This window comes from Balaenoptera physalus, assembly GCF_965194825.1.
Source record: "Balaenoptera physalus genome assembly, chromosome: 19".
NCBI classification, from domain to species: Eukaryota; Metazoa; Chordata; class Mammalia; order Artiodactyla; family Balaenopteridae; genus Balaenoptera; species Balaenoptera physalus.
The window spans coordinates 18,899,455-18,926,115 of record NC_138900.1 but is presented as its reverse complement, the minus strand read 5'-3'; the positions used below and the strand labels follow the sequence as shown (position 1 = coordinate 18,926,115).

At 44.8% G+C, this 26,661-nt stretch overlaps 1 protein-coding gene across 5 annotated transcripts in view; it reads right to left on the bottom strand.

Moving 5' to 3' along the window:
• SLC7A9 (solute carrier family 7 member 9) overlaps positions 1–24,462 on the bottom strand; it is a 43,355-nt gene extending 18,893 nt beyond the window's left edge. Inside the window, exons 1-11 of one of the 5 annotated variants that reach the window (XM_082437575.1) lie at positions 24,335–24,377; positions 17,313–17,432; positions 17,016–17,140; positions 11,753–11,866; positions 10,097–10,244; positions 9,575–9,817; positions 9,015–9,140; positions 8,679–8,778; positions 7,862–7,906; positions 7,250–7,373; positions 6,306–6,409 (exon numbers count right to left, since the gene is read on the bottom strand). In XM_082437575.1, the coding sequence (XP_082293701.1) occupies positions 6,306–6,409; positions 7,250–7,373; positions 7,862–7,906; positions 8,679–8,778; positions 9,015–9,140; positions 9,575–9,817; positions 10,097–10,244; positions 11,753–11,866; positions 17,016–17,108 (1,097 nt within the window). In that variant the 5' untranslated portion in view covers positions 17,109–17,140; positions 17,313–17,432; positions 24,335–24,377. The other 4 variants (XM_082437577.1, XM_082437576.1, XM_082437578.1 and 1 more) reach the window with 4 other exon arrangements.
• Positions 24,463–26,661: the final 2,199 nt, after the last annotated feature.

Sequence of the window (26,661 nt, the reverse complement as noted above, 5' to 3'; positions counted from 1 at the left end):
AATTAGTGGTTACCAGTGGGGAGAGGAAAGTGGGGAGGGGTTTAAGAGGTACAGACTACGACGTATAAAATAAGCTACAAGGATATACTTACTGTACAGCACAGGGAATATAGCCAATATTTTATAATAACTATAAATGGAGTATAATCTTTAAATATTGTGAATTACTATGTTGTACACCTGGGACTTTTACCCGTGGGACATATAATATTGTAAATCAACTATACCTCAATAAATTTTAAAAAAACAGGAGCCCATGAAACATAGGAGGCAAAGCTTGACAAATCCACTGTGAGAGCATAAGATTTGAACAGTCAAGGTACAAGCTTAACGATAACATAAAAACCTAGAAGTTAGTAGAATACATATTATTTTCAAGACCATGGGAACACTTATAAAAATGGTGGTAAGCCACAAGGGAAGTCTTAAAACTTCTGAAGAAGTAATATTGTAAAGATCACACTCTCTGAGTACAATACAATAACATTAGAAGTCAGGAATACACAGGCCAAAAAGACTCATTATTAAAAACTACTTTTTGAACTTTGAAAAGATATAAACATAGTATTAATTCCCAGAACAATTCAGTGAAACTGGGAGGAAAGGGATTGCTAGATGGAGGGGAGACTTAGACTCAAGATGATGCTGTGAATTCACTCTTTAAATTCCATCAGTTCTCCACAAATCAATATATAAATTCCACGCACTGAAGATGCAAGCACGACTTCCGGAACTGGAGAAAATTACTGTAAGTGCATCTGGAATGCTAAACAGGCAAGGAGAAGTCTGATGTGGGAGCACCAGTCTTACCAGATTTTACATTACTGAAGCTGTGAAACATGTAATAAGTATGATAATAGCACAGGAAACTAACAGTGAAACAAAGTGAATCAAGTACATTGGAATGATAATGCTGGATTTCAAACCAGTAGGAGAAAGGGTGGACAATAGGTAAATGTTTGGGGAAAAAAGTGAGTTTTATGCCTCATGTCAAGATGCTTTCCAGATTGATCAAAGAGCTAAAGTAAAATGCTAGAAGAAAACATAGGTGGGCATTCTTGAAAGGAGAGAGGAAGGTCTGTCTATGTGAGATAGAAAACTCAAAAACCAGTAACCAAAAATCTTAGATTTGACCTCATAAAAATGATATCCAACATAATGCAATATAGCACAAGTCCCTGGCCAACCCCCAAGCTGCACAGGTACATAACTATACAAAATTAACTCAAAATGGATCATATACCTAAATTTAAGAGCTAAACCTAATAAACATCTAAGATAAAACAGAAAAGAAAATCTTTGTAACCTTGTGTTGGGCAAAGGTTCTTAGATATGACAACGAAAGCATGACACATGAAAAAAACCCCAAAAACCTGATAAACTGCTTTTTGTCAAAGTTAAAAGCTTTGGTGTTCAAAAATACCACTAAGAAAATGAGAATACAAGGCACAGACTGGGAGAAAATACGTGCAAATCAGATACCTGATAAAGGATTTGTATCTAGAATATATGATGAACATGTACAACTCAATAAGAAGATAAAAGGAAGCCCAATTTTTAAAATGGACAAAAGATTTGAATAGCTATTTCACCAGAAGATATATGAATAGCTAATAAGCACACAAAAAGATGCTCAGTATCATTAGTCATTAGGGAAATGCAAATTAAAACCACAATGACAGGGGTTCCCTGGTGGCGCAGTGGTTAAGAATCTGCCTGCCAATGCAGAGGACATGGGTTCAAGCCCTGGTCCAGGAAGATCCCACATGCCACGGAGCAACTAAGCCCATGAGCCACAACTACTGAGCCTGCACTCTAGAGCCCGTACTCCGCAACAAGAGAAGCAACCGCAATGAGAAGCCCGCGCACTGCAACGAAGAGTAGCCCCCCACTCACCGCAACTAGAGAAAAGCCCGCGCGCAGCAACAAAGACCCAACACAGCCAAAAATAAATTAATTAAAAAAAAAAAACCACAGTGACATACTAACACCCAGTGGAATGACTTTAAGCAAAAGACAAATACAAGTGTTGGTGAGAATGTGGAGAAACTGGAACTCTCATGCATTGTTTACAGAAATTAAAATGGAGCAACCACTTAGAAAACAGTTAAGCAGTTTCTTTAAAAGTTAATCACAACCGGTCAGAATGGCCATCATCAAAAAATCTAGAAACAATAAATGCTGGAGGGGGTGTGGAGAAAAGGGAACACTCTTGCACTGTTGGTGGGAATGTAAATTGATACAGCCACTATGGAGAACAGTATGGAGGTTCCTTAAAAAACTAAAAATAGAACTACCATACGACACAGCAATCCCACTACTGGGCATATACCCTGAGAAAACCATAATTCAAAAAGAGTCATGTACCAAAATGTTCATTGCAGCTCTATTTACAATAGCCAGGACATGGAAGCAACCTAAGTGTCCATCATCGGATGAATGGATAAAGAAGATGTGGCAGGCTTCCCTGGTGGTGCAGTGGTTGAGAATCTGCCTGTCAATGCAGGGGACACGGGTTCGAGCCCTGGTCTGGGAAGATCCCACATGCCGCAGAGCGACTAGGCCTGTGAGCCACAACTACTGAGCCTGTGCGTCTGGAGCCTGTGCTCCGCAACAAGGGAGGCCGCGACAGTGAGAGGCCCGTGCATCGTGATGAAGAGTGGCCCCTGCTTGCCGCAACTGGGGAAAGCCCTTGCACAGAAACGAAGACCCAACACAGCCAAAAATAAATAATAAATAAATAATAAATAAATTTTAAAAAAAAGATGTGGCACATATATACAATGGAATATTACTCAGCCATAAAAAGAAATGAAATTGAGATATTTGTAGTGAGGTGGATGGACCTAGAGTCTGTCATACAGAGTGAAGTAAGTCAGAAAGAGAAAAACAAATACAGTATGCTAACACATATATACAGAATCTAAGGAAAAAAAAAAAAAAAGCCATGAAGAACCTAGTGGCAAGATGGGAATAAAGACACAGACCTACTAGAGAATGGACTTGAGGATATGGGGAGGGGGTGGGGTGAGATGTGACAGGGTGAGAGAGTGGCATGGACATATATACACTACCAAATGTAAAATAGATAGCTAGTGGGAAGCAGCCACATAGCACAGGGAGATCAGCTTGGTGCTTTGTGACCACCTAGAGGGGTGGGATGGGGAGGGTGGGAGGGAGGGAGATGCAAGAGGGAAGAGATATGGGAACATATTGTATGTGTATAACTGATTCACTTTGTTATAAAGCAGAAGCTAACACACCATTGTAAGGCAATTATACTTCAATAAAGATGTTAAAAAAAAAAAAAAGAGAAAAACAAATACCGTATGCTAACACATATATATGGAATCTAAGAAAAAAAAAAAAGGTCATGAAGGACCTAGGGGTAAGATGGGAATAAAGACACTGACCTACTAGAGAATGGACTTGAGGATATGGGGAGGGGGAAGGGTAAGCTGGGACAAAGTGAGAGAGTGGCATGGACATATATACACTACCAAACGTAAAATAGATAGCTAGTGGGAAGCAGCCGCATAGCACAGGGAGATCAGCTCAGTGGTTTGTGACCACCTAGAGGGGTGGGATAGGGAGGGTGGCAGGGAGGGAGATGCAAGAGGGAGGAGATATGGGGACATATGTATATGTATAACTGATTCACATTGTTATAAAGCAGAAACTAACACACCATTGTAAAGCAATTATACTCCAATAAAGATGTTAAAAATAAATTTAAAAAAAAAGTTAATCACAAAGTTACTATATGACCCAGCAATTCTATTCCTAGGAATCTACCCCAGAGAAATGAAAACATTTATGTCCACACAAAGACATATATGGACAGCTCTTTGGTGGGGCTAATGGCGGACTCCGGGAGGGCTCACGCCACGGAGCACTTCCCAGAACTTCTGCTGCCAGTGCTCTTGTCCCTGCGGTGAGCCACAGCCACTCCCCGCCTCTGCAGGAGACACTCCATCACTAGCAGCAGAGCCAAATGAGATACGAGTAGGAATGCATCCCTCAGAGTTCCCAGAGACACCCTGGAGCTTCATCCAGACTAACTTCCTTCCGCGGATAGGCCATAGAACTCGCAAAGAAAGAGCGTCCTCCAGGTCTGCACTCAAGGCAACTTTGTTTCTATAGCATTAAAAGTGTTCTGTTACTGAGAAAATATCCCCAAGCAGAAGATACTTATATGTCGCCACGCATGGCACTTGGGGTAGCTCCACTCTGAAGGTACCCGGGTTTTCGGGCATGGATTTGTGATAGAAAAGCCTTTTCAGAGATCTCTAACATAAGTTATGGGTCCTTCTGCAATGAGCAGACAAATGAGAGGGAACCAGGGACTCACCGGAATTCAACTCTTTCATGAGAGAGGACTTGGTGTTAGTGATAGAATCCGCTGCTACTAGAGAAGATGCCCTGTAATGGACCTTCCTTTTTCCCTCAGAACAGAGAATACCTCATTCTCTCCCTTCAAAATGTAAGCTTTTATCCCCTATAAACAGTGGATGAGAGCATCTTTTTCCTCAGTCTCCCTGGATATTACTGATGTTAAACAATTTTTTTTGAATCTGCTAGGCAAAAGATCTACATGTGAGGACCTGGAAGGATGTTCATGATATATCGCTAATTCAAGGAAGACGCAAATCGCAGACGAAAATGCAATGCATGATTGAATTTGTGTGAAAAGAGTATATGTCCATAAAAGCACACAAACATTAAAAAAAAAAAGACATATATGTACATGAACGCTCACAGCAGCATTACCCACAATAGCCCAAACTGGAAACAATCCAAATGTCCATCAGCTGGTGAATGGGTAAATGAAATATACATCTATAAAATAGAGTACTATTCAGCAATTAAAATGAATGAACTGATACCTGCTAGGACATAGAGGAACCTCAAAAATAATATGTTAAGTGAAAGAAGCCAGATGCAAATGTCATACTGTATCATTCCATTTACATGAAATGTCTAGAAAAAGCAAAGTCATAGAAACAGAAGCAGATCAGTAGTTGCCTAGGGCTGGAGGTGGGAAGGGGATTAACTATACTAGGCATGAGGGAACTTTCTGGAATGATGAAAATGTTCTAGAATTGGATTGTGATGATGTTTGTACAGCTTTATTTACTAAAATCACTGAATTGTCGAATTACAAAGTGAGTTTTATGGTATTTATTCCTCAGTAGAGCTGTTTAAAATGTGTTTCTATATACCTGCAACAAACCATCAGAAACTGAAAATGTTTACATTTTTGAAAATACCATTTACAATAGCATGAATATGAAATATTTCAGAGTAAATCTGACAAAATATGTGCAGGAATTTGTATACTGTATACTGAAAGCTGCTACTCAAAACAATTTTTTTGAAAAAAGTTAAAGAAGACCTAAATAAACGGGGAGAGAGTCCATGCCCGTAGATTGGAAGAATCAATACTTTGAAATGGCGGTCCTCTCCGAATTGATCTATACATTAGGTGAAGTTCTACTCAAAATCCCTGAAGGCTCTTTTGTAGAAATCGATAAGCTGATTCTAAATTTCAGATAGAAGTGCAAAGAATCTAGAATAGCCAAAACACTTTTGAAGAACTGAAAGGGCTAGCACTAAGGAATGATTTTGTGGCATGTATTTCTCTTTTTTTTTTAAGCGTATACGTGCTTAACGTTTGGCAATTTCACTCTCAGAACTCTATCCACTCAGAACGCTGGACAGCTGGGCAAAGGCGTGTTCACGAATGTCCCCTGTCGCAGTGTTTGTAAAAACCACCCCCAACTAGCCCGTGAGTGGAGGTGATGTGAAACTATGCTCCATTGTAAAGGGGATTCCAAAGCAACCGTCTCTACACCGGATAGGGTCCAGAGGCTCGGCAGGGGCTGGAAAACTGCCTGTTTATGCAAATAAAGTTTTAGTGGGCCGTAGCCACAGCTGTTGGCCTTTCTACTGCAAAGACAGAACATGACAGGTATACACGGGCTGCAAGTCTAAAACCTTCACTATTGCCCTTTAAGTTTACCAATCCCTGATCTAGACTGTGTTATCTATTAACCTGAGAAGATGTTCAAGAAAGCTCATTCGGTGAAAAGTCCCACGGGTCAACCTCGCTCACCCGGGTCGCGAAGCCCCGCCTTGCGCTGGGGCGGGCGGCACTGACCCCCGCTCGCTCGCTCGCTCCCTCGCTCGGGGCCCGCGGGCCCGCGCCACGCGCCTGTCCGCGCACGCTTTCGGCTCCATCAGCCCAACTCAGGCCTGGCACCGCCCTGTGCGCGCTCCGCCCCGGGGTGGGGGCCTGGCCCTACCTGCCCGCCGTAAAGCACGTCCCGTTAGCGGCGCCGATGGTTGAAAACGCCACGAAGAGTGGAACGACCCACGAGGCGGGGTAGAGGACACGGTCGCCAAACGTCTGCAAGAGAAGTGGGTGCGTCCTGAGACCGTGCGCGCCCCCAGGAGCCACCGGCCCCGCAAGCTGCTGTGCCCTCCCAGCGGCCCCGCTGAGCTGGGCTCCCGGACACCTCTGGGAGGAACAAGTGGAGCGCCCGTCGGGAGGAAACGACCTCCTCTGCGGATGGTGATGGAAATCTCTTCTCCACCGCTCCTTGGCATAATTCGCAGTGTTGCAGCAACCTCTGACGCCCCTGCCTCTCCCTCCCTCGGAATGACCTGGTCTCCCTCCCACCTGAGCCGCCTGTTCTCCGGTCAGTGGCCCGTCACCAAGCGGCATCTCTCCACACTCCCCATCCTTGTCACCTCATTGCCTGTTTTTAGTTTCATTTCCTGTCCCGCTCCAGCTCCGCAGGCCTCCTCCAGCACGTGGACCCCCCCCCCCACCTTTCCACCTGGCCCTCACACCCATCCCTCTGTCCTCTTCCCTCCTCCCCCAGCTTGAATTCCACAATCCATTATTATAACTCCCTCTTTTAATGACTCCTTTGCGCTTTCTCTCCCCTGCACTTGCCTGTCAAAGCCCCAACCCTTGTGAAGTCCAGCCCAGCTGCAGCTACACTCTGTGCCTTCCCCGGGCAGGCGGGGTGTGCTGGGAAAGCAGGACCTGCCACCTGCTGGCAGTCTGGAACCTCAGCTGGGTCTCTGGTACTGCCCTAACCTGCTCACCCTCTCCGTGTCTGGTCTCCTAGACGATTATTTCCCTCCCCCGCGGTGAGGGCCTTTCAACTTGAGCACTTATCCCTTGCCTGTCCCCTTCCCACAGACCAGGCACCCTCCCGCAGAGACCCTGGGCACTCACCACGGCCACAGCCTGGGACTGCAGGAGCTCGGTGGCTGTCATCACAGTGAAGTAGGACACGTTCATGAGGATGTAGCACCCTGTCACCAGCGGGATCCCGATGATGATGGCCAGGGGCAGGTTTCTGGGAGGGGCAGGGACCCAGGGACCCAGTCAGACCAGAGCATCCTGTTAGAGACTCACAAGATTGTTGTCTTCGTCTAGTCCTTTCTTCCACCCGCCCCGGCCAGCCCTCCACCTGCTCCCTGGGGTGGGCTGGGGTCACAGCTGCCCTTCCTGAGGTCCACCCAGAAGCAGGGGGCTTGTGGGACAGCAGAGCCCCAGTGGGGACATGTGACATTTTCAAATGAGAAAGAACTCTCCCTCTCTCAGACTCCACGGCAGTAAAATTGAATTGGTTATAAAGCAAAATAAGCTAGAGTTCTTCCTTCCTCTTAGCAACCATTCTACTACCCCAAACAAAACCAAGCTCTGATGAGTGTAAATGAGGAAACCATCCGCTGCGTGGAAGGGGGTGGTGGGTGATGATGGGGGAGCAGCTCCACTTTATGGCTGGGGGAGAGAAATACCCTCACCTGTCCACTGTCTCCGGCCCTGACTCAGCTTTCTTACCTGAAAGGGTTTCTAAGTTCTTCTGTAATATAGTTGAGTTGATTCCTAGAGGGGAAAAAAAAGTAACGTGAGTAACATAACTTTGACTTTCTTTGCTAAGATTATGAAACACAAAATAATAAATTTAGGTCTCATTTAAGCTACTCCATCATAGAGAAAATTCCCCTTGTAGGAATTTCGGGGCAATTTCTTTCGGAGAGAGCCCTGGTGGTGGTGGGACTACTAAGATCTGCACATCTTTCAGCTGGTAGGTCTTTGCCCTCCATGGGAATCGTGTGAATTTTCAACAATTATTGGGAGTAATGAGTCCCCAGAGTGCTTTGAAAAAAATGGAAGATTCTTTGTCTGAAAAGGGAATGAAGCCTGCGGATGCTTTGCATGAGGGGAAGACCAGTATCCCGGATGGCCAGTGGACATAAACAGAATCTCATCGACTAAACCTAGTGTTTGCAAGGTGGAAATAGAAGTGCTACTGAATATTTGCCTTGTGCAGTGCCTGGCAGCCCTCACTGCCTCCAACCCAGCTGAGCCTGTGTGTGTCTGGTGAAGCTTCTGGCACAGGGTCCCACCACTGTGGGCTCACAGGCCACCGTGTCAAGGGCTGGTGGCACGTGAGCGAATGGGAAAGGGGCAGGTGCCTCAGTGTCTCTGGGGTCCAAGGAGAACAGAAGCGTGAGGGTGGGGTGCTTAACAAAAGGGAGATGCGAAGGTAAATGTCAGGCTCCCACCAAACCCCCAAAAGGAGAAGTCATTGCTTTCCACACGGTTTCGGTAAAATAGCCTAAAGAAACCCACAGCCAGACATGTGCCATCTTACCATCCATCATACGCCCAGAGTCCATTATAAAACGCCAGACCGATGGCTCCCAAAGACAGTTTTGTGCCCTCAAAAGAATTTTCAAAATTCCTTGTATTTCCTGTAATTAAGCCAGACAGTGAAAAGTGGGTGTCAGCTGACCAGACTGGGACTTTGCATCATCTGCCTGTGAAGGCAGGGGATGACTAATGACCTCAGGTTATTAAACACACTCTGAAAAACTGGGAAACTAAAGATTGTTTCTGTTGAATTCCTGCCTTAAAGATACGCTTAGGAGCAAGACTTCCAGATGGTTTGTGCTGTGTGGCACCACACTCCCCTCCAGCCAAAGGTCACCTTGGGCCAGGAGGACGAGTCCGCTGATGATGATGACGACCACGATCACCATCTTGGCCGCTGTGAACACGTTCTGGACGTAGCTCCCCAGCCGCACGCTCAGCGCGTTCACCGTGGTGATGAGCACTGCGGAAGTCAGAGGTGGGCGACATTCTGTGTCTGTGGGCTCAACATCTCCCTCCTTTCTTAAGGCCCTGGAAAGAGTCTCCTTTCCACTCCCAGGCCCACCCCTCCAGCCTCCCCTCTCCACTGCCACATCCATCAAATGCACCTTTGAAATCCAGCCTGGCTGCCTCCCCCCAAGAGCAATGGGGAAGCAGCCGGGCCCCTGTGGGACAGCCTGCTGCCAGCCGTCCCTGACAGCTCCGATGGCGCCGCAGAGCAGGGATTGGACGGCAAAGGGCATCAGGCTCGGGCCCAAGACTAGACCTGGCCCTGCTCCTCACCAGCGCCTCCAGGCCCACTCGGCCTCTTTCTGGCTGTGCAGGAGCCGAGTCTCCCCACACCATCTGTGCCAGGTCTCTTCTGACCCCTGCCCAGTGTTTCACACATGTACTCACAGATGGCAGCGGCAGCCAGGAGTTTAATGACAACTTGAGGAGGGTTGCAGCCTGAGTAGAAGGGCGCAGAAACGTACTCAGAGAAGCTGAGACAGATGATGGCAAAGGACGAGGGCTTTATGACGAACAGGCTGGTCCAGGAAAAGAGAAAGGCAGGAATGGGGCCGAAGGCTTCCATCAGGTAAGGGTACTCGCCCCCCGACTTGGTGATCATCGTGCCAAGCTCCGCAAAGCACAGAGCGCCTGGAATACCGAGAGGAAGGGGGCCCCGGGGCCCTCGTGAGGCATTGCCCTGGTCGAGGGAACCCCTCTCCCCTGTGGAGGACATGCTCCCGGAGCCCATCACGGTGCCTCTCATCCTGAACTCTGGCCATTGGACATTCTGTGAAGCCCGATTTACACCTATCTGTGCACAAGCATTGAAAGGGATCCAGGCAGCAGCAAGGCCAGGCACAGATAGAGCTCCAATAGCAGCCCCACACTCAACAGAAGGTGCTCGCCAGGGCGGGGCATCTTTGTTACCCAGTGTCGCAAGAATCCCACAAGCCGCCCATATGATGAGACAGGGTCCCACGGCTTCCATGTTGCTGAGCACAGACTTGGGGGAAATGAAGATCCCAGAGCCGATGATGGTGCCCACAATGATGCAGATGCCGCTGAACAGGCCCAGCTAGGGTGTGGAGAAGGGGAGAGGAGAGTTAGTGCTGCCACCCGGTGGGGCTCAAGAGGCCTGGACGCAGCCCTCTTCCTCCCTCCCTCCCTCCCACTCTGGGTGTGGCCAGGGCAGCCCCAAGTGTCCCAGGCACCTTCACCCTGTGCTGTTGCAGGGAGAGCACCAGGAAGCTGCTCCTGGGGCTTCGCTTGTATAGATTAAGTCAATTAATCCTCACTAGAGCCTCATGAGTCGGGTACGCCATTATCATACCCACTTTACAGAGGAAAAAATAGAGGAACAGAAAGATTCCGTTACTGCCCAGGGTTCACATCCAGTACGGTTCATAGGCCCGGCTGAGGTTCCATGCGCCAACCCTTACCACCCTTGACAAAGGGGGCCCAGATGGTAAATAAAGGCTGATTTGACAATCAATCACCAACAGGAAAGGCCCTTGGGACCTGCCTCTTAGGTGGGCAGAGCAGAACAGAGCTTCTCCCCCCAGACAAAGAGTGAAGTCAGGGTTTGGGGCTCCTGGCCAGGGGAGTGGGGGTGAGGGGGTGAGCAGCAATGTCTCCAGGGACAGAAACATTCGGGGGCTGTGAGCTTTCTCTCATGCCGTTCTGTAGAGTATGCGCTTCCTACCAACGAGACCCTGCTCAGACACACCCTGTATGATTCCATTCCTATGAAATTCCACAACCGGGAAAATTAATCTGCAGAGATAGAACTCGGGGGGTGGAGCCCTTCTGGAAAGGGGCAAGAGGGAACTTTCTGGGGCGACCAGTTTGTCAAACACTTCAAACTGAACACTGAAGAGATGTGCATTTCACTCTATGTAAATCATACGTGAATTAAGAAAAAATTTTTTAAAGGAATAAAATAGTCTGATTCAGTATATATAAGTCCATGCCACTCTCTCACTTTGTCCCAACTTACCCTTCCCCCTCCCCGTGTCCTTATATACACGACCAAATGTAAAATGGATAGCTAGTGGGAAGCAGCCGCATAGCACAGGGGATCAGCTCGGTGCTTTGTGACCACCTAGAGGGGTGGGATAGGGAGGGTGGGAGGGAGATGCAAGAGGGAGGGGATATGGGGATATGTGTATATGTATAGCTGATTCACTTTGTTATAAAGCAGAAACTAACACACCATGTAAAGCAATTATACTCCAATAAAGATGTTAAAAAAAAGAAGGAATAGGATTTCCCTATCACTGGAGGTATTCGAACGTAAGAGGGACCGACGTTTGGTGAAGGTGCTGTAGAGGGGACTCCACATCAGAAGTCCTCTCTGACCATCCCGGAAAAGGCCACTGGTCTGAGCAAACAGCAGCCCCTCCAGGTGCTTACCCAGCACGCAGAAGCACACATGTATTAACCTCACAAGAATATGCTGAGTTCACTGGCGAGAGGGAAAGAGGTGAGTACAAGGAATCGTTCGATCAGAGATGGGGTGGGGGCACTTGGCTGTGCACCCCGTGGCTGGACCTGGGAAGGGCCTGCCCCTAAGGACGGCCTTACCTCCTTTTGGAGATTTGTGGTCTTGTGTTCGATGCTCTGGATCGACTTCTCATCCTCTCTCCTTTTTCTCAGGCTTGTCTCTTCCATTTTCCACCCGCTGCCAATTCTAGGAGGCTGCAAGGACACAGGTGTTCACTCAGCAAATGCCCCATCGGACAAGATGCAAATGGGGGCAGAGCTGTCGCGCCTGGGTTGTGGGAACTGATTCTACGAGCAGATGATTAGCTACAGTTTGGGGGAAATGCAGCTGTCGACTCCTTAGGGATAATTTGCTCAGTCCCAGCAAAATTTTGACTGCCGTTCAGACCCTGGGCAACTGGGGTTCCGAGCTCTTTTCCAAACTACTCCGGTACCCCCGTGCCCCCTCACCTATCCTGTTTGCCCTAACCCTCAGCAGTGACAAGCCTGAAAGTCATTCTACAGCCCAACCTCATTTTTTTCAAAGGCTTTTAAAAAGAAATATTTAAAAACATACTGGAATATCCTTAGTGGAGTCAAGTCTGAGGAAGGAAGGCTTTGCTCATAATTACTTCCCAAGTAATTAAGGCACCTCACACAATAGATCCACGGTATAGATATTTTTTTCATTGAGTGATGCCAGGAACGTTGCTGAGGAAAATCAGTTCAAGGCTGAACTAGTTAGTGCTCATTCCCTGTTCCCTTTCTCCACGTGAAGTCCCTCTCGGGTCCCTGGCCAGGGGATCAGCCAGCCTTCCCATCACCTGGTGGCCTTACCTTCTCCTTGACCTCGAGGAGCCCAGGGACCTGCCCGGGGCAGCTGACCACCTTCCTCTGCACAGTAGTGCCCTAGGAATGGCCATGTCTCGTGCCCAGGAGAGGAGGAAGCCAGAAGGTACAGAGGTCAACAAAGGTAATTATTAAACACCTTTTTTTTTTAAGCAATGAAGCTTGGATACACCACACAAAAAAAGGAGGGTAGGGCAAGCCAGTTTCTCTCCAAGCTATTTTTATTTTGTTCATTTGTGTCCAGACCAGTTTGTTTTAAAATTAACCAGATTCCCCCCAGATCAGCTACATCCTGGAAGGAGAAATCTCTCTAAAGACTGGAACCAGAGGAGATAAACTTTGGAACCCACTCTTTTATTATCTTAATAGGTTCTATTTACAACTCCAGGCAGGTGGCACAAACAGTAACGCTGCACTCAGAACTCACAGGATGGGGGGAGCCGTTCCCCTTCCCACTGAGGAATTTCCTCCAGGGTCCTTGGTCTGCCTCCCCCTGGTTCTGACCAAGCTTGTCTGGCCCCTGCTGAGACCTTATCTGGGAAGGAAGAGCTCAGCCTGAAGCATTGCTCCTTATCGCCCATCTCCTCTGGCAGTTTTGCACTGGGGTAGATTTAACAGCATCCCAGATATCCAGATGAGACCAAAGGTCACAGGACAGAGTTGGTGAGTCACTGAGGTGCACTTTGGGGGCACTTTGGGACAGGCGGACCTGAGAGGAGGGCAGATTTCTCAGGGTCATCTCTTAAAGCCTACTGAGAATGTGGGGGACCTTTGCTTCCCCAGAGTCAGGGTTCTGATGTAGAAGTTTGTTACCTGACCCCCTTGATGGGGCCATGCCTGTTCATCAGGGCACCTGATCCTCTTGCCAGCCATGGCCAGAGCCCGAGCAGAGTGGTCATTCACGGGCTGTCTCTCCAGAGCATGGAGGCAGGACCTGCCCACAGGCTTGCCTGATGCACCCCTTAAGCATTTGCCAACAGTGCAGCACTCAGAGGTAGGTCTGGCCCATCTGTACTTGCAGAGCTCCCTGGGTCAAGGTTGCCCCAGAGGGCTGATATTCTAACCGAAACCACTGAGGAAAGCAGGGTGAGGTGGTGGTGGTGGTAGGGAGTGGGAGGGTCCTGTGAGCCCACACCAGCCACATGGTCTCAGAGTTACTTAGCCTCTCTCCAAGCATTGAGTTCTGAATCCGTAAAATGGGCTAGTATTGGCACTCCCCTTCACAGAACTGTGAGAACTGCAGAAGGTTATGCATTAAGCGTCAGCATTCTGTTAATGCAGAGGATCCCGTGGGCTTCTTGGGCCTCTGTCAAGTGCTGAGTTTGGAACATCTGGGCATGGGAATCCTTGCTGAGGGTCAGAAATCTACTTCAGTTCATTTTTGGTCCTTGGTGTGCATTTCTTTTCTTGAATCTGTGGTTTCTTCTTGTTTCGTTTTTCCCCAGCAGAGTGAGTGTTCAACCAATTATCATAAGGTTTTTTTCCCCCCCTCAGGGAAAATAATGTGGATTTGCCTTCACAATTTTTTCCCCAATTCTTTAAGACCTTTGGCTCATCGTGCATCCAGCTCTTCTACCACATGGCTGAAGTTTTACCTCGTTGCAGTCAATTCCCTCTCACAGTTAATTTCCTAGGAAGTTTCATGTTATTTTTTTTTTTTTTTCATACAACTCCATTGTTTCTTAAGTTTCTGCTAAAGCTCTTGACCTTCACTTTCTTTTTTCTTCTTTTGGCTGAGCCATGTGGCATGTGGGATCTTAGTTCCCCGACCAGGGATCGAACCCAAGCCCCCTGCAGTGGAAGTGTGGAGTCTTAACCACTGGACCGCCAGGGAAGTCCCGACCTTCACTTTCAAAGTGTGCTTTTTCCAATTGCACAAATGCTTGCAGTTTGAAGATGGTAACACCATTTGCATTTTATCGTCTTATATTTGGTACATATTTGGTTCCCTGGTCCTGTAATGGTTTATGAAGACACGTTTAGCCCGGCAGTGTAAATCCATATCCCCACAGCCTCTTGGCATCTTATCCTCTGAGTCACTGTCCTCTGAGTCAGGGGCAGAGTCAAACCTTCAGGACAGATGCCAATTCTTCCTTTACCACTTAAAACTTGTCCCAGACCTGGCTTCAAGTTTTCAAACTTTCTTCTGTTCCTAAGTTTACTCATCTTATATTCCTTCCCTCTGCTGCTGACAGTAGTTCAGAGCTTTGTGGGGGACCCAAAAGACCATATAGCAGGTGTTCACTTACCTATGAAAATCCCAACCAAAAGAACTCATAAAGAGTCAGTGGAATGTGCAAAGTCTTTAAATGTCAAGGATTTACAGCCTGACTGTAAAACAATCAGCAAGGAAAGCACAATTTAAAAAATCTTAGCTGGGAAACAATCTCTATCTATATGTATCCAAGAGCTATTGGAAGACTGCAATTCTACCTTAGAACTTTGTCCATCATTTTTTTTTTAGATATAATTGACATGTTAGTTTCAGGTGTACAATGATTTGATATTTGTATATATTGTGAAATGATCACCACAATAAATCTAGTTAATATCTGTCACCACACATAGTTACACATTTTTTTTCTTGTGATGAGAACTTTAAAGATCTACTCTCCTAGCAAGTCTCAAACAATACAGCATTATTGACTATAGTCACCATGATGTATATCACATCTCTTAAGACATTTATTTTAGAACTGGAAGTTGTACCTTTTGACCACCTTCACCCATTTTGCCCACCCCTCACCTCTGGCAACCACCAATCTGTTCTCTACATCCATGAGTTGGGTTTGTTTGGGTTTTGGGTTTTTTGTTTGTTTTTCTGTTTATTTGGTTTTGGGGTTTTTGGGGGGGGCAGGGATCCTGTTGATACATTCAAGTGAGAGCATTCGTATTTGTTTTTCTCTGACTTATTTCATATAGCATAATGCTGTTAAAGTCCATCCATGTTGTCATAAATGGAAAGATTTCCTTCTTTTTATGGCTGAATAATATTGCATTATATATATGTATATATGTGTATATATATCACATCTTCATCTCTTCATCCATTAATGGACACTTAGGTTGGACACATCTTGGATGTCATAAATAATACAGCAATGAACATGGTGGTGCAGATATCTTTTCAAGTTTGTGTTTTTACCCAGAAGTCGAATTTCTGGATCATATGATAGTTTTATTTTTAATCTCCATACCGTTTTCCATAGTGGCTGCACCAATTTACATCCCACCAACAATATACAGGGTTCCCTTTTTTCCACACCCTTGCAAACACTTGTTATTTCTAGTCTTTTTGATAATAGCCATTCTGATAGGTGTTAGGTGATATCTCATTGTGATTTTGATTTGCATTTCCCTGATGATTAGTGATGTTGAGCATCTTTCCATGCACCTGTTAGTAATCTGTATATCATTTGCTATGGAAAAATATCTATTCAGATACCTCTGCCCATTTTTTAATTAGATGATTTTTTTTTTTTTGCTGTTGTGTTGTATGTGTTCTTTATATGTATTGGATGTTATAGTTTCTATTGAAGCATATTTTTTTTTCTCTAAAGTCACTCTCATTTCTACCAAAGATGGCCAAATTCACACTCATTTGTTTTCAAAATAAGTTTAGTTTCATTAAACTTGACCTGATTATTTACATAAGTTCAGCAAGAATAACAATTGACCATATAGGCTGTTTTAAATCTGATTTGCTGGAACTTTCCATAAGGAACCTCCAGATTGAACTTTTTTTTTTTTTTTTTTTTTTGCAACCACTCATGAACATTTCTCTATGTCAATGTTTGTTTTTTTATCTTCTTTTTTAAATTAATTAATTAATTTATTTATTTATGGCTGTGTTGGGTCTTCGTTTCTGTGCCAGGGCTTTCTCTAGTTGCGGCGAGCAGGGGCCACTCTTCATCTCGATGCGCGGGCCTCTCACTATCGCGGCCTCTCTTGTTGCGGAGCACAGGCTCCAGACGCGCAGGCTCAGTAATTGTGGCTCATGGGCCTAGTCGCTCCGCAGCATGTGGGATCTTCCCAGACTAGGGCTCGAACCCGTCTCCCCTGCATTGGCAGGCAGATTCTCAACCACTGTGCCACCAGGGAAGCCCCAGATTGAACTTTTAATAGCCTCTTTAGGCTAAGAAGCCATGTCAAGGATTTGTCATCAGACTCGCCTGTAATACCTACAGATTCGGGTGAATTTCTCTCTTCTTGAAGTTCCCCCAAATATCCTGAAGTTCCTGTGCCTGCCAGAAAGTGACCTTCCTTACTCACCTGGCAAGGCTGTTGGGAACTGTGTAAGCAAGGAAGCAGGCTGTTTTTCCAAGGGCCTTTATGGCTCCACAGTCAATCTTAGCTCCTTAAAGCTGTCTGTCAAATATGATTCTATGCAAATTCTCAAATATGACATTCCAGTCAAAGCCATGGTGATACAATTAACGTGTCCTGTTACAAAGAGAACAGATTCTTAGTGAACTTATATAAATAACTATATTGTCATGAAAATAAGAATGCTTACTAAGAGTTTCCAAATTCTGGAGGGACCAGGGAGAAAGATAAATGTTTCAATTCTGCTTGCAAAGGTATAATTTACCAAACTGCTCTGATTCATAGTTAGCGTTAAGACGAAAGACTTTCTTATATCTGGAAAATAAACATTAAAAAGCCGTATAACATTTCAGATAAAAAGTCATAAAAATTATAATCATATTCATCAGTTCATTCAGTCCTATGTAAGTAATTCTTGTTGATCTTGATCATTTGTTAGCAGTTTTATGAAGCCATCAGGCTTGCCATTAGAGTTCTGTAATCTTACCCAGTTCAATGGTATGAACTAAAAGTTATCAGAAACCGATATTTGTCAAAAAGTCCTTTCTATGAATCTTCTTGAAGATGGAGCATTTTTGCAGAAGCATCAGAGTAAAATAATAACTGTCTATAAATGACAAAGGCAAAATGGCATGGTTAAAGATCTAATTACAATGCAATTGACAAGGAAATTTTGTTATTTCAATGACACAATATTTTAAGATAATAGCTAGAATTATGACTGATAGGATTTTATCAGGACATAGATTTTTAGGAATTTCACATAATTTTTAGAACATATATATTCATCAATGCAATATAACCTAAGATGGTTTATCACCACTTATTTGACAGTGCTTCCCATGTAATTTAACATGCTAATTAGTTTAATATCTCTCTTTGAGACGTTTAAGGGACCCTCTGAAAAATCCCAAAGCTTGCTAGAGGTCAAAAGGACTTCATTTAGAATTTGATTTGGGGAAGCTTATCAAAGATATCAGAAGGTTTTAAAACATTTGTTCAAATAGGATCATAGATCACTGTGAAATAATACTTAGTTAGTTATTCACTTAACCAAAGTGACAAAGACTTCACAGGCAAATACAGAAAGTTTAATAATTGTTAATAAAAAAAACAAAAACCTTAGCTCTTGTAATATTAAAAAGACTCAGCGGACTCAGTGTAATTAATCAAAGACCTGATAAAACAACACAGGAAATTATTTTGATGAAACATAAACATCTCTGCTTTTTAGACAGACTACTCAGAGGTAAAGAAAAACCATTCACAGTTTCCCTATAATAGAAGACTTTTGTCTCTTTAACACAGAGAGAAAACCAAATTCTAATTTTGCACCAGTTTACTTTTAATATTTATTCACTCAGTTAAACTCATTTGAATCTTAGCCAGTCCTGACCATGCACAAAACTTTTTTCTAAGGGTTCCTTTCTCCCAAACCTTCTGTAACTTCCTTTTTTACATTCAGATTTTATCATATGCTTTCCCTCTTTTTTCTTTTTTTAATTAATTTTTATTGGAGTATAGTTGCTTTACAATGTTGTGCTAGTTTCTACTGTACAGCAAAATGAATCAGCTACACATATACATATATCCCCTCTTTTTTGGATTTCCTTCCCATTTAAGTCACCACAGTGCATTAAGTAGAGTTCCCTGTGCTATACAGTATGTTCTCATTAGTTGTCTATTTTATTCATAGTATCAATAGTGTATGTGTCAATCTCAATCTCCCAATTCCTCCCACTCCCCCCCTTTCCCCCCTTGGTGTTCATACGTTTGTTCTCTACGTCTGTGTCTCTATTTCTGCTATGCAAATAAGATTATCTATACCATTTTTCTAGATTCCGCGTATATGGATTATTATACGATATTTGTTTTTCTCTTTCTGACTTACTTCACCCTGTATGACACTTTCTAGGTCCATCCACATCTCTGCAAATGATCCAATTTCGTCCCTTTTAACGGCTGAGTAATATTCTATTGTATATACGTTTCACATCTTCTTTGTCCATTCATCTGTCGATGGACATTTAGGTTGCTTCCATGTCCTTGCTATTTCCCTCTCTTTTTTAAAACCTCTCTTTAGGACAAAATTACTTGCTTTTCCCTTAACAACATGCATTTCTATTCCTTATATCTTTAAAAAAAATTTCCTTGCAGATGAATATATTTTTCTTATTTATTTTAGTAGTTTTAATTACATGTAACAATTAGAATTATTAACCCTTAGAAACCTAAATTTCTAGTGAAAACTAAAAAGTAAGCAAGTGTGAATTGTTTGCTATACCAGTATTTTTTGATTGGCAAACTTATGAATACATTTCAGAGTTTCTAGAAACATATATTTCCTCATAACATATTTTTTTTTCAGTGTGGTATAAGACATGTTTCTAATGGACCCAAACGTCTTTAGTTTTTCTGTAATAAGACAAAAGTAGGTAAATTTAAGACTTATTTAGCAACTAATGTTTCAGTATCTTCTCTTATTTGGAAATTATCTAGACATTCAATGAATTCCCATCATTTAACTTAACTTAGCAAAACTCTAAACTTTTAAGTTACCAAAAGATTTTGGAAGCTAATTTTAAGTCTTATCGCACTTATGTCTATCTAAATCATTTGTTCCCAATAACTATGTGTAGATTACCCATGAAAACTTCATGAGATATTAGACAAAGTCAACCATCGTCCCAGGCTATGTTCCTTGCTGATAAATTTTGTAGCAGAGATAACATGAACTTATTTGACTTTTGGTAAACCTAGGTAGAATAAAAGTTTTACATTTAATGCTGATAACTCTAAAGACATGCCTATTTTAATTAAACCAATAACTTTAAATTTGCTTTTACTTCCTAAAGGTTAATCTTAGACCATGTGAACTTGAAAAGCATTTGGGTTACTTTCTATTACACTACTGAGATTTAGAAATATTTAATTCATAAGTGCTTACTTTTAAGCCTAAATTAAATAGAGCTCCTTTACAAATTAATTTTGGCAATACCATCTGGAGGTAGAAAAACACCATATCTAAAACGGACACTTGTAGGGACTTCCCTGGTGGCACAGTGGTTAAGAATCCGCCTGCCAATGCAGGGGACACGGGTTTGATCCCTGGTCCGGGAGGATCCCACATGCCGTGGAGCAGCTAAGCCCGTAAGCCACAACTACTGAGCCTGAGTGCCACAACTACTGAAGCCCACGCACCTAGAGCCCATGCTGCGCCACAAGAGAAGCCACTGCAGTGAGAAGCCCGTGCACCGCAATGAAGAGTAGCTCCCGCTCGCCACAACTAGAGAAAGCCTGTGAGCAGCCAAAAATAAAATTAATTAATTAATTAATAAAACGGACACACGTAGACACACAGACACAATCTGAGATCTCATAGCTTTCATTTTAAATCTTCAGTCATGAATATGGGATAACAATATAAAATTCACTATTTTATAAATAACAGTTGGAATAAGTTATCTGCTCAGATGGTTAACGTTTTTTACTATTTGTGAAAAAGACTTTTTAAGATTTGTATTTGTCCTTGACAAATCCTTGAGGCTGTGAATTCGATTTTGAGTGAAGGAGCCTTTCCAGCAGTTGGTACTTTTAGAAAAGGTCTCTTTCCCTTTGGTTTCAGGTTCTACTGAATTAACCAGGTTCAGTCTCAGGGGACTGTGGGCTGTGTTTACACTTCTGACTTTGTAGAAATTTGCAAGATGAAGACAGTTATTTTCAATTCCCTAAATATCTGGGCTGCCACCTAAATGATATCAAAAGGCTGATCTGCTCATCCAACTACATTTTCTTTAATTTGCTTCTTTATATCGGAGAGAAGGTTTCCAACTAAAATGGAAATAAAAAGATTTCTATGTTCTAGAATTTCAGGGTTCAGTGTACCATGCCTTCAAATAGTCTGCATAAGGCATTCAATAAAGGCCCTCTTTCCTAGTGCACAAGTCAACCCCAGACCAAGTCACCCTACAGGCAAAAAGCCTCCACTATTGCTCCTATCTGTCCCGAATATCAGTCCCTAGTTTCCACCTCACACCGTGTGGGTTCAGGCAACCCTATTCGTTCCCTTTAGTACGTTCAATTCACTTTGCCTGAAGGGTGGATTTACATGCTCTATTTTACAATATTAGGCAGGGAAAACATTCTCCAGTGAGACGGTGACCATCCCCATAATACAATCAGGCAAAAGAGATGCAACTGAAACAGGAGGGAAATGGGCAGGGCACAACCTTTGAAAGAATGACATAGCCCGAGGACATGACGTAAACTGATTAGAACCAAATGGGCCCAAGATGGCGGACAAGGCGACTTCCACTAGACCTTGAGCCTCAGTATATGCTCACTGTAACACATCAGCAAGCTAAATGACATACTCACAGGCGCCATGACAGTTCCAAGGCCAACCATAAGGATCAAAAAGTGGGCGGTGGCCCAATTCCTGGAAATCCCCACCCCTTCCCAAAATAGCTGGAATACTCCTCCCACTCATTAGCCTACGAAATTACCCACCCCTATAAAAACTGACAACCCCATACCCTGGTGCCTTTCTCACCTTCTGAGATGGCCCACACTCTGTCTGTGGAGTGTGTTTCTCTCTAAATAAACCCACTTCTTACCCATCACTTTGTCTCTCACTGAATTCTTTCTGCGATGAGACATCAAGGACCTGAGCTTAAGTCCCGAAACCAGGTGTGTGATCTCAGTTGGAAGACCATGGGTTTTGGCCAGGTTCGAGTCCTGGCTGCATGGGTTCAAGTCCCAATCTGAGGTGCACGGTTTCACAACCACCTTACACAAAGCCCATTCAAATACACCAATTCTCTTATAAACTTTCACCTCAATTCTATCCACTCTTATACTTCTAACCACAGCCTCCGCTAGGACCCCATCAACAAGTCTTGGTCTTATAATACGGGGTACAGGAAGTGTTCCCACCCAGATAGAACTTCCATTCCCATAAAACACTTAGGCCATGTTGATATAACCTCTTCACATAACGTCCATTCAAAGGTTTCAACCTTTATAATCCTTTCAACCCTCATATGTTTACATTTTCTCAATCTAAGTGTAGGCCAAGTCAGGCTTCCATCAGTGGGTTTTGGTACCACAGCTCATGGGACTCCCGCATCAAGGAGTCCTGGAAACTTCTCTCCATCACCTAGCAGTCTTACCCACTCCAGTGTAAAAGGCTTTGGTTCCCAGTGAGGGATGGAGGCAAGGAACCCAGTTCCTTTGTTAGTCTTTAACTTGATTAATTGGCCTAACTGTTGCCCCAAGCAATTGCTGGTCAGGTTTCTCATTGTAATGTTTTCCTTCTGGCTTTTTAAAATTTCACCAAACTGGGGTAAATAGAGCAAATTTGTTTGGTGCCCTTTAATGTTAGGGGATCTTAGGGGGCGGTCCCTTTGGCTCACCCAGCCTTAGGTTGTGCTGTTTTAAAACGTTTGTTTTAATCCCATCAATGTCTGTTTCATTTATCGCATTTTTAAATAACCATCTAAAGATTTCCATCCTGCTGGGATGAGTCCTGTGACTCTTTCTGATTCCTCCTTATTCTGTCACTTTCAGTATTTGCTTTATTTACCTTATTTATTAATAACCCTTTAAAAATTTCCACCTTGTTGGGAAGAGTCCCTTTGACTTTCCCCTCAGCTTCTTCCCATTCTCTTAATTAACCTAACTTTTTTATTAGGAGGGCAATTTATAAGGAGATGGAAAAGCAAATATTTGGTAGATAGATGTTTTCTGGGCCTTGCAGAGACAACAGGATACAGAGTGGACTCTAATCTCTAGGCCCTGCTGAGTTCCCCCCACCACACCGTAGCCCACATCCTTTGCAGGTAATGTCTGGTGACAGCTCTATTCTGGGAACAGGCCCTTTATCTAAATTCTTTAGGCAGCTAAGGGGAGCGTGAAAAGAAAGACCTCCTGAGTCTCTGTTTCTTAAAAATAACCAGCCTAAATTAATCCTCATGTCAACGAGACATGTTGGGGTGGCAAATTTTGCTTCCCTACAATAGTAAATAATAATAAAAAATATGACAGAGTTGAGGATTAGGAAGACACAGGGTCTCAAAGTATCTATTTCTGTGCTTAAAAGGGAGCCTCCTCTGAGGGGACATAGTGCTGTGGACTCATGGCTTGGGGAGGGACACGTATGAAGAACAAGGTGCCTCTTCCTCCAGGACACATGCTTGGTGAGAGGAGTCTAGGCTAGATTCCAGCCCCACTGACCCCTCGGTTGTGTGCCTTTTTGCAGTGCACAAATCACGCAACCTCATGGGGCGACCCTGCAAGGATCTGTCCTTTCTTTCGTGAATGATCCATTCTATCGTGAGATGCTTATACACTTATTATCCTTTCTCCGTGTTTATATAACAGCCTCTTTCTTTGACTAAATTACTTATTTAGTCAGGGCCAGTGGTCCCAGGACTGACAGGGCTGTGAAGGGAACTATGGGTGTGTGAATCTCTGGCAGACCCAGCCAAGGGGAGCATGGGGTGAGAAGAGACAGGGTCTGAGGACACAGCACTTAAGGAATGGGCAGAGCCAAGAGAGCATAGCATCCCTGAATCTACAAGGACAATGGCTGTGCCGGGCTGGAAGCTGCCAGGGTGTGTAGCGCCAGATGGGGAGCTACAGCAGCTGGGACAGCAGCCAGGCTGGGCTCTCCACGGAAAGGGGAGAAGGTGGGGTCCAGGAGAAATTTCTTGTTTGGATGGGGGACACCTGAGGGATCGTTACTGCTGATGGGAAAGTCTTGTAGAGACAGAAAAGTTGCCCAGAGTGACCTAGACTTCAGGTCTAGAGTATCTGGGAGTGTTCCAAGTCTTCCCAGATGGAGGTGACCCCCAACCACTGAGCCCAGCTGCTTGAGGAGTCAAGGAGGTGACAGTCGCCCAGTCAGAGGGGGACAAGCGGGCCTGTCCTGGACAGTTCACAAGCCCTGCTGGTGGGAGCAGGGCTGGGAGCCTGCAAGGCCAGGGGAGCTAGCCTGAGGCTCACTCCTGCTCTTCCCGTTTTTCTCTCTCCCCCTCTCTTTTTCTCCCTCTCCCTCTCTCCCCGACCCAAAGTCATGAATTATCTTCTAGAAGGTTAGTTTTGCTTTTCACATTAAGGTCTAGATAGCACTATCCAAGGGAAATATAATGGGAGCCACATATGGGATTTAAAGTTTTCTAGTGGCCATATTTTTTAAAAAGCAAACCAAACCAAAAAACAAAACAACAAAAACAAAACAAAACAAAACCCACAACCAGGTGAAATCCATTTTAATAACATTTTATTTAACCCAATATATAAAAAATGTTATCTCAACATAAAGCCAATATAAAAATTATTAGATATTTTACATTATTTTTTTCATAGTAAGGCTTAAAATCTGGTGTATATTTTATACGCCAGATGTGTTATAGCACATCTCAATTCAGGTGCTGGATTTTCATCAGAAATACTTGACCTATATCTAGATTTCATAAAATTTATAGTTGAGAAGGCAGGTTCACCTACCCACGTGCTCCAACACACACGTCAGTCTTCCCGTGATGCACTGCTTGCTCTGGAAGCTCGTGGCTCTGGGCTTCTGTCCTGGCGCTTTTCTTCTGAGCACCTAGCACGCTCTATAATGATGTCTGCCTTCGTCACTTCTGCTGTTCTCAACAAACGGTGCACATAGGTAAGCATCCACAGCATATTTGCTGAATAAATAGATTTACATCAAAATTAATCAAATCCAGAATTCCCCCCCACTCCTAAGAGTTAGATGACCCGCTGGTCTACAAAGATGTAAGCTGTTGGAAGAGGGTGGGGTCTCTCCCATCTTCTCAGAGGTTGAGGGGCAAAGGCGTCACTTCTGATCCCTCCACCCCTCTGCACGGGACAACTGCAAGACAGGACAGCCCCCCGGCTGCTGTCACACCAAACTCACACCCACACTTGCGCCTGGACCCTCTCCACTCAGTCCTGACTTCCCCAGGGCTGCTTTTAAATAGTGCCAAAGGCAGCAGGGCTCACTTGGGTCCCTGGGTCATGTTTTCTAACTGTTTGCCTTGGGTTACTTTCAACCTGATCAGGACCTTTCTAGAGCCACATGAAGACTCACCAGGACCAAGAGAGAATGGGACTGGTTCCTGCTCAGACTGGAAACCGGAAGGATGACAGGAGCCCCCCTCCCAGCAGTCAGACCTTACCGCCCACCCAATCTCTAGCCCCAGAGCCCCTCCCACTGCTCACACAGCCCCATCTGCCCTTCTCCAGCTCCTGAGACCCTGTCCATTCTGCAAGGCTGGGTGTTCCAGCTCAAGTCCGGGCTCTGTGCCTCTCAGCGGCATTGTCTTTCGCCACCTTGCCTGCTTTGCCCTCCTTTGCATCCCAGACTCTGAGCTCACCTGCCCATTTGCTACAGCACCCAGTAGGAGGCTGGCAGAGGTTGACTGCTGCATGAACACCACCCTTGGGGGGTTGTGATGAGGTCCAGGGGTCACTGAACTTGCAAAGTATATTTGTAACGTGATAAAGCAGAAATGTAAAAACATTCACTTCTCAAGGGAATAAAATGTTCTCTTTGAAGGCAGAGAGAAGACAGGGATAACACACGTGATTCTCTAGGTGATGTGACAACAGCAGCGTCCCATGGACAAGCCATCCCCTGAGCATTGGTCTGGAGACAAGAGGCTCACGGGCTGCTGCCACCGTGCAGCCTGTCTACAGATTATTAGATGGTTGGCACAAATTCCCTTGAAATAACATCAAAGTTGTGTGCGAGGTCATCTCCTAGGAGCTGATACCTAGTTTTAAATCCTGTCCTTCTATCCACAGTAAAATGAAAATAAATTAGAATTCTTTAACTGTTGAATAAAATGTAAAAGTTTAATAAAATGTAAAAGAACGATGATTTTCTATCTCAACTTCCCACTTAGCAACCAAAGAGCGCATGTGTAACTTTTATATATGACCAGGGACCAACGCTGGGTCTATCTGCACACCTGAAGCCACACAGGCCTTAGCTATGAGGGGTTTGGTAAAAGGATGTGGCAGGATCCTACCCTCCATACCCTGTTTAGGATCCCTTGTAGCCTTCTTCCAGCGTGCCGGGGACAAGCGGCCCTAGACAGCTGGCACGCCCGCCAAGAGTCCCAGGAATGGTCCGGGAGGCAGGGATGATCTACCTGAGGAGGTGGTACAGGGTGGAGAAGGGCTACGGCCCCGGCATCCTTCTCGGCGGTGGCAGTGGGGCAGGGACCCCACCTTGGAGCTCAAAGTCAAGGCTCTCAGAAGGGGAGGGAGGTTACGTGGCCCCAGAAAAATTACCTTTCCAGGAGGACAGGGAAGGGCTCGGGGAGAGAGCAGGACAGATTTTGTACAATCTACTGGGGCATGAAGACCAGCACCTGTTTTTTGCCAAACAATAAAATACCACCCAGAGTGAACGCACAGGTCTCATCGCTGGGCCTTCCGTCGATGGCTCATCCAATGAAACTAAGTCATCAAACACACAGGCTGAGCACTCGGGCCTGCCCGCCCTTCCCTCTGGGGTTTTCCCAGCGCAGATCTAGGAGCCCGGAGACAGGCCAGCTTGCCAGGTCACCTGTTAGCCTGAGCAATGGATCTCACAGAGCCCGGCTCGGTGGCAGTGGGGTCAGAGGACGTGCACCAGCTAAATATAGTTCAGCAGCACATTTTAAAAATAAAGCAAAATGTAAAAAAACCGGTTAAATTTCTGAGACAGTATTTCTTCCTTGCCCTGAGGAGAAGAAACGCTGCAGCGGTGGGCGGGAGTCTGCCGTCTCCTCGGCGCTCCCTGTCCTGCGTTGGGCAGACCTCTCCACCGAGGGGCC